Source organism: Scyliorhinus canicula, chromosome 17 (genome assembly GCF_902713615.1).
Source record: "Scyliorhinus canicula chromosome 17, sScyCan1.1, whole genome shotgun sequence".
NCBI classification, from domain to species: domain Eukaryota; kingdom Metazoa; phylum Chordata; class Chondrichthyes; order Carcharhiniformes; family Scyliorhinidae; genus Scyliorhinus; species Scyliorhinus canicula.
The window spans coordinates 103,595,669-103,604,134 of NC_052162.1; the positions used below are offsets into that span (position 1 = coordinate 103,595,669).

At 50.7% G+C, this 8,466-nt stretch overlaps 1 protein-coding gene across 2 annotated transcripts; it reads right to left on the minus strand.

Annotated features, from left to right (window-relative positions):
- Positions 1-2,715: 2,715 nt before the first annotated feature.
- Positions 2,716-8,237, minus strand: LOC119951426 (gastrula zinc finger protein XlCGF26.1-like). 2 transcript variants are annotated; one of them, XM_038774599.1, is made up of 2 exons: positions 8,135-8,237; positions 2,716-5,478 (listed from the first exon to the last, which is right to left on the minus strand). In XM_038774599.1, the coding sequence occupies exon 2, from the start codon at positions 5,269-5,271 to the stop codon at positions 3,856-3,858; it is 1,416 nt and encodes a 471-aa protein (XP_038630527.1). In that variant the 5' UTR covers positions 5,272-5,478; positions 8,135-8,237; the 3' UTR covers positions 2,716-3,855. The 2 variants fall into 2 exon arrangements, with proteins under 2 accessions (XP_038630527.1, XP_038630528.1); XM_038774600.1 differs by having other exon boundaries at positions 8,131-8,221.
- Positions 8,238-8,466: the final 229 nt, after the last annotated feature.

The following is an 8,466-nucleotide window of genomic DNA, read 5'->3' on the forward strand; positions in this document are numbered from 1 at the left end:
CTTTCTCCCCCTGGACGCCCGGGTCTTCCGAAACCCCAAAAATTGCCACCCCTGGACTCATCACCACCCTTGTTTTTAGCACCTGGGACATGACCCCCGCAAATCCCTCCCAGTACCCCCTCAGCTTAGGGCATGCCCAAAGCATGTGAACATGGTTCGCTGGTCCTCCCGCGCACCTAGCGCATTTGTCCTCTATCCCGAAAAATTTGCTCATCCAAGCCACCGTCATATGGGCCCGGTGAACGACCTTAAATTGGATCAGCCCGAGCCTAGCACATGTCGCGGTCGAATTTACCCTACTCAGGGCCTCTGCCCACAGCCCATCCTCCATTTCCCCGCCTAGCTCCTCCTCCCATTTAAGTTTCAGTTCCTCTGTCTGGGACCCTTCCTCCCTCATGAGCACCTTATATATACCCGAGACTCTGCCCTCCCCTTCTTCCCTCCTAGAGACTATTCTGTCGAGGATCCCCATTGGCGGGAGGCGCGGGAAAGATGGGACCTGTCTACGAACAAAGTCCCGCAACTGTAGGTATCTAAAATCATTTCCCCATACCAACCCAAATTTCTCCTCCAAGCTCCTCAAACTCGCGAAGCTCCCTTCCAGGAACATATCACCCATCATTCCCGCCCCTGCTCGCCGCCATACTCGGAACCCCCATCCATACTGCCGGGGGCAAACCGATGGTTGTCGCAGATTGGCGCCCAGACAGACGCCCCCATCTCCCCCACATGCCTCCTCCACTGGCCCCATATCCGCAGGGTCGCCACCACTACCGGGCTGGTGGTGTACTTGGCCGGCGGCAGCGGTAGAGGAGCCGTGACCAGGGCTTCCAAGCTGGAGCCCCTGCACGAAGCCGCCTCCACCCGCTCCCAAATAGACCCCGTACCCACCATCCACTTCCTTATCATAGCGATGTTGGCCGCCCAGTAATAATTGACCAGATTCGGCAAAGCCAGCCCTCCCTCGCTGCGGTTCCTCTCCAACATCGCCTTCTTCACCCGCGGGGATTTTCCCGCCCAGACAAAGCTCATGATCAGCCCGTTAACTCTTTTGAAGAAGGACTGTGGGATAAAGATCGGGAGGCACTGAAAAATAAACAAAAATCGAGGGAGAATTGTCATCTTTACAGTCTGCACCCTCCCTGCCAGCGACAGCGGGAGTGCATCCCATCTCCGAAACTCTTCCTTCATTTGCTCCACCACCCTGGCCAAATTTAACTTATGCAGCCTCCCCCAGTCTTGTGCCACCTGGATTCCCAAATACCGGAAATTTTCCTCAACCAGCCTAAACGGTAGCCCTCTCAATCTGTTCTCCTGGCCCCTTGCCTGGACCACAAACATTTCACTCTTGACCGTATTTAATTTGTATCCTGAGAACTGGCCGAACTTCCTCAGCATTCCCAGTATAGTTCCCATCCCGGCCACTGGGTCCGACACGTACAGGAGCAGGTCGTCTGCATAAAGAGAAACCCTGTGTTCAACCCCGCCCCTCACCATCCCCTTCCAACCCTCTGCGGCTCTCAGCGCAATCGCCAGCGGCTCTATGGCCAGCGCAAACAGCAGCGGGGAGAGCGGGCAGCCCTGTCTGGTCCCTCGGTACAACCTAAAGTATTCCGACACTTCTCTGTTGGTCCTGACGCTGGCCCTCGGGGCCTGATATAATAATGTGATCCAATCCACCAATCCCTCCCCGAACCCAAACTGTCCGAGCACCTCCCATAGATAGTCCCACTCCACCCGGTCAAAGGCCTTCTCGGCGTCCATTGCCACCACTACCTCCACCTCTCTACCCGCCGGGGGCATCATTGTCACATTGAGCAATCTCCTCAGATTGGCCGCCAGCTGCCTACCTTTCACGAACCCCGTTTGATCCTCCCCAATCACCTCCGGTACACAGTCCTCCATTCTACCCGCCAGTACCTTTGCCAGGAGCTTGGCGTCTACATTAATCAGGGAGATTGGCCTGTAGGACCCGCACGCCTCCGGGTCTTTACCCCGCTTCAATATCAGAGATATGGTGGCTTGTGACATTGTCGGCGGCAGGGTCCCTCTGTCCCTTGCCTCATTGAAAACCCTCGCCAAGACCGGGCCCACCAGCTCAGAGAACTTCCTATAAAACTCTACTGGGTATCCATCCGGCCCCGGGGACTTCCCCGACTGCATAGCCTTAAGGCCCCCCAATACCTCCTCTACTCTAATCGGGGCCCCCAGCTCTTCCACTCGCCCCCCACCAACTGTTGGGAATGTTAACCCGTCCAGAAACCTTTTCATCCCCTCCGGTTCTTCCGGCGACTCCGAAGTATACAGCTTACGATAGAAGTCCCAGAATACCCTATTCAATTCTGCCGGGTCCTCCACTTTGCGCACCCCCTCGTCCCTCACTCTACCTATTTCCCTGGCCGCCTCCCTCCTCCTGAGTTGCTGCGCTAACAGTCTGCTAGCCTTTTCCCCATGCTCGTATGAGATATATATATTTAACTTGTTCACTATATTGTGACTTTGTTCACACCATAACCACAAGAATATCTGTGCACTATTCTAAGTGTGAGCACAAGGCTGTGTCACTATCATACATAGATACCATTTTCTTGTTTCACCTCTCCTCTCTTTACATATCCCCATTTCTACACAATTGCAGCACACACGAGCAAGGATGTGAGAATCATTCATCTACACCCATATTTCACAACAGCAAAGATTTCACGAGGACAAAGGTTCAGACATCTTCCTTTATGGACAAAATACAGAAGAAAGAAAGACTTGCATTTATTAGCACCTTTCAGCAGCTCGGGACTTCCCAAAGTGCTTCACACCCAAGAAACTACTTCTAAAATGTACATACTGTTCTAATATGGGAAACAGTGATCAATTTGTATACAACAAGCTCCCACACACAGCAATGTGATAATGACCAGATAATGTGTTAGTGACATTGACTGAGGAACAAATATTGATCAGGACACTGGGAATAATCTGCTGGTCTTCGAGATAGTGGCTAATGGTACTTTCACATCCATGTGAGAAAATAGCTGGGACCTCGGGTAATATCGTGAAGTAAGCAACAGCACCTCTGTCGAGACACACTCTCAGTACTGATCCTCTGACAGTGCATCGCTTCCTCAGTTCTGACCCTCTGACAGTGCAGCACTCCCTCAACAATGACCCTCTGACAGTGCGGCACACCCTCAGTATGGATCCTCTGACAGTGCAGCACTCCCTTAACACTGGCCCTCTGACAGTGCAGCACACCCTCAGTATGGATCCTCTGACAGTGCAGTGCTCCCTCAGCACTGACTCTCCGACAGTGACAGACTTAGTGCTGACCCTCTTGACAGTGAGACACTCCCTCAGTACTGACCCTCCAACACTGCAGTGTTCCCTCAGCGCTGACCTTCTGACAGTGAGACACTGCATTGACATTATGCTCTGGAGAGTCAACCTTGCTTTTTGTGAGTAGTGGCTGAAATGGGACTTGAACCTTCTGGGTCAGAGGTGAGTGTGTTCCCCACTGATCCACAGCTGACACAGCAGTACTCTGCCATCTTAACCATGTCTCAAAACCACAGTGTTTCATTAATATATTCACTGAGTGGATTCCAATTTATAAGCTTTGAAGGTGTGACGTACAGTTGACACATCAAAGGTTAGAGAGATGCTGTGGGACACACGGTCAGTCCAGTAGCTGAAAGTGATGAACAGGCTGGGTTCAGTGATCTTGGATGTATTACCAATACCTTCCCTGGATCCCAAACCTTGGAGAGACATGGGTGTGGGGTGCTGGCACTTGTCCATCAGGGTAACTGATGGTATGAGAACCAAAATAATCTAGAGTTGGAAAGGGGACAATGTTTAGTCCTAGATTTGATTCCCAGCAGAAACGGAATCTACGTTTTCAGGTAACAAATGACTTTGCTGATGTCTCAGCAGGTGGTGTGAACAAGTGAATCTCTTCTCACAGACAGAGCAGGTGAATGGTCTGTCCCCAGTGTGACTTCGCTGGTGTCTCTGCAGGCTGGATAACTGAGTGAATCTCTTCTCACACACAGAGCAGCTGAACGGTCTGTCCCCAGTGTGACTCCGCTGATGTCTCTGCAGGCTGGATGACTGAGTGAATCTCTTCTCACACACCGGACAGGTGAATAGCCTCTCTCCAGTGTGACTTTGTTTGTGTCTTTGCAGGTGGGATGAATCAGTGAATCCCTGCCCACACACAGAGCAGGTGAATGGCCTCTCCCCAGTGTGAGTGCCCTGATGTCTCACCAGATCGGATGAATGGGCGAATCTCTTCCCACACACAGAGCACGTGAATGGCTTCTCCCCAGTGTGAATGCGCTGGTGTTTCAGCAGATCATGTCTTCTTTTAAAAGTCTTCTTACATTCAGAGCATCGAAAAGGTCTCCTCTCAGAGTGAACGCGTTGGTGTTCAATGCATTGGGAGGACTGACTGAATCCCTTGCCACAAACACAGCAGGTGTACGGCCTCTCCCCAGTGTGGGTGCGTCGGTGTCTCTGGAGACTGGATGACTGAGTGAAACATTTCCCACACTCGGAGCATGTGAACGCCTTCTCCCCAGTGTGAACAGACCTGTGTATCTGAAGGTGGTGTAGACAAGTAAATCTCTTCCCACAGATGGGGCAAAGGTACGGTCTTTCCCCGATGTGAAGACGGTTGTGAATGAAAAGATGATGTGACCGAGAGAAAGTCTTTCCACACTCAGAGCAAGTGAACGGCCTCTCTCCGGTGTGAATCCGTCGGTGTGTCAACAGGTGGGATGACAGAGTGAATCCCTTCCCACACTCAGAGCAGGTAAACGGTCTCTCCCCAGTGTGAATTCGCTGGTGTTTCAGAAGGTCGGATGGACAAATGAAACCCTTGCCACACAGGGAGCAGGGAAATGGCTTCTCCCTGGTGTGAATACGCTTGTGTGTCAGAAGGTGGATTGAACGAGTGAATCTCTTCCCACACTCGGCGCAGGGGAATGGTCTCTCCCCGGTGTGAGTGCACTGGTGTCTCAACAGATCATTGCTTCTTTTAAAGGTCTTCTCACATTTGTTGCATTGAAAATGTCTCTTATCTGAGTGAATTAGTTGGTGGTTAGTGTATAGGGAGGACTGGGCGAAACTCTTCCCACACAGGGAGCTGCTGAATGGCTTGTCCTTGATGTGAACTCTCTGGTGCTCAGTGAGAGGCACTGACTCGCTGAACCTCTCCCCGCACACAGAGCAGGTGAATGGCCTCTCGCTATTGCGAGCTTGCTGGCGTGTCAGCATATTTGTCGGCAGAGTCAATCCATTCAACAGGAGGAGCAGGTGAACGGCCTTTCATAAGTTTCCAGCTGGGTGGTTCATATCCTTTGTCACAGTCAACAGACAAATATTTGTCTTTCCATATTCAAAGGACGATGATACTCAGGTCCTGGTGATTCTTGTTACTCTGCCAGATCCTGATGTGTCAGTAAATGCTCTCCTTGTAACAACCTGTAAAAGGAATTGAAAACAGTCCTTCCTCACTCTAAGTACAGGATAGAAATTCTGGACAATTCTAGTTTCTGTGGATCATTATTGGCCCCAAAAGCTGTAAGTCTCTGCATTTTATAGGGTGATAAAATGAAAATGAAACAATCTATTTTAATGTTTCGATTCCCCGCTGGGTCACTGTCTGTGCGGAGTCTACACGTTCTCCCCATGTCTGCGTGGGTTTCCTCCGGGTGCTCCGGTTTCCTCCCACAGTCCAAAGACGTGCAGGTTAGGTGGATTGGCCATGATAAATTGCCCTTTATGTCCAAAAAGGTTAGGAGGGGTTATTGGGTTACAGGGATAGGGTGGAAGTGAGGGCTTAAGTGGGTCGGTGCAGACTTGATGGGCCAAATTGCCTCCTTCTGCACTGTATGTTCTATGACCCTGTGATTTTTGTGTAGGATCACACACAGCAATTTCTTGAAGATTGATCAACTTCTGGAGGGTTTGGTAACTCTAGCCTCCAGCTTCGTCCCTCATTCACTCCGATTGATTGGAGTACCAACCACTCTCACAATCATCCATCCACGCCCTAACTTCCTATGGGTCTGGAGCAGATGCCGGCGTTGGACTGGGGTGAGCACAGTAAGAAGTCTTACAACACCAGGTTAAAGTCCAACATGTTTGTTTCAAATACTAGCTTTTGGAGAACTGCTCCTTTCTCAGGTGAATGAAATGAAAAAATGAAAATCGCTTATTGTCACGAGTAGGCTTCAAATGAAGTTACTGTGAAAAGCCCCTAGTCGCCACATTCCGGAACCTGTTCGGGGAGGCTGTTACGGGAATCGAACAGTGCTGGTGGCCTGCTTACAAAGCCAGCAATTTAGCGTTGTGCTAAACAGCCCCTTATGAAGAGGTATGTTCCAGAAATATATGTATAGACAAATTCAAAGATGCCAGACAATGCTTAGAATGCGAGTATTTGCAGGTAATTGAGTTTTTACAGATCCAGAGGTAGGGGTAAGCCCAGGTTAAAGAGGTGTGAATTGTCTCAAGCCAGGACAGTTGGTAGGATTTTGCAAGCCCAGGCCAGATGGTGGGGGATGAATGTAATGTGACAGGAAAATACGGCAACATCTTAATGCACAAGTTTGAACAAGACCTCCTCACCGCACAGGACATTCAACCTCCAGCTTCCACCGTAAACACATTAAAGCCATCCCCTATGGACAAACCCTCCGTATACACAGGATCTGCTCAGATGAGGAGGAGCGTAACAGACATCTACAGACGCTGAAAGATGTCCTCGTACTAACGGGATGTGGCGCTTGACTCATCGATCGACAATTCCAACGCGCCTCAGCAAAAAACCGCACCAACCTCCTCAGAAGACAAACACGGGACACAACCAACAGAGTACCATTCGTCGTCCAGTATTTTCCCAGAGCAGAGAAACTACGACATTTTCTTTGCAGCCTCCAACACGTCATCGATGAAAATGAACATCTTGCCAAGGTCATCCCCACACCCCCACTACGTGCCTTCAAACAACTGCGCAACTTCAAACAAACCATTGTTTTCAGCAAACTACCCAGCCTTCAGAACAGCGACCACAACACCACACAACCCTGCCATGGCAATCTCTGCAAGACCTGCCAGATCATCGACATGGATACCACCATTACACGTGAGAACACCACCCACCAGGTACGTGGTACATACTCGTGCGACTCGGCCAACGTTGTCTACCTCATACACTGCAGGAAAGAATGTCCTGAAGCGTGGTACATTGGCGAGACCATGCAGCAGGGGCTGGTTTGGCACACTGGGCTAAATCGCTGGCTTTTAAAGCAGACCAAGGCAGGCCAGCAGCACGGTTCAATTCCCGTACCAACCTCCCCATACAGGCGCCGGAATGTGGCGACTAGGGGCTTTTCACAGTAACTTCATTGAAGCCTACTTGTGACAATAAGCGATTTTCATTTAATTTCATTTCAGACGCTGCGACAACGAATGAACGGACATCGTGCGACAATCACCAGGCAGGAATGTTCGCTTCCAGTCGGGGAACAATTCAGCAGTCAAGGGCATTCAGCCTCTGATCGAAGCGTTCTCCAAGGTGGTCTTCAGGATGCGCGACAACGCAGAATCGCCGAGCAGAAACTTATAGCCAAGTTCCGCACACGAGTACGGCCTCAACCGGGACCTGGGATTCATGTTGCTTTACATTCATCCCCCACCATCTGGCCTGGGCTTGCAAAATCCTACCAACTGTCCTGGCTTGAGACAATTCACACCCCTGAAACCTGGGGTTACCCTATCTCTGGATCTGTAAAAACTCAATTACCTGCAAATGCTCGCATTCTAAGCATTTTCTGGCATCTTTGAATTTGTCTATATATAGGTTTCTGGAACCTCTTCTTCATCCATCTGAGGAAGGAGCAGTGCTCCGAAAGCTAGTGTTTGAAACAAACATGTCGGACTTTAACCTGATGTTGTGAGACTTCTTACTGTCAATCACCCCGGCAGTGAGCTGGAGCATGCGCAGTGCTGACTCCGGCCTGGGAGTCAGCAGTTTGCAAAGGTCGAAATGGGTGAGATATCGCGGGATGGAGCCGGCGTGTGGATTGGAGGCTGCATAAGCATCCTGCGCAGGTTTAAAGCCTCGAATACCTACTGATACGGCTTTTGAGTCGGCGATAGTTGATCGGGCTTTTTACGCTAACGGACCCGCATTAACCAGCGCCATCCTGCGAGCGAATTAGTCGGACCAGAGCGCATGCGCAGAGTCCGACCTAGCCCCGCCCCTTCTGCACCAAGGGATGGGCGACCAACCTCTTCCGCTCAGTCCTCCAGTGTTGCCTCCCATTTCGATTGGTCTGGAGCTGCCGTCAATTACATCCGGGCGTTGTGAGTTGGAACATGCGCAGTGCGGGTTTCCTGGGAGGTAGCCGGAGAGGATTCAAAATAACCGCTTGAGATGACAAAAACCCAATGCTGCTCCTGCGG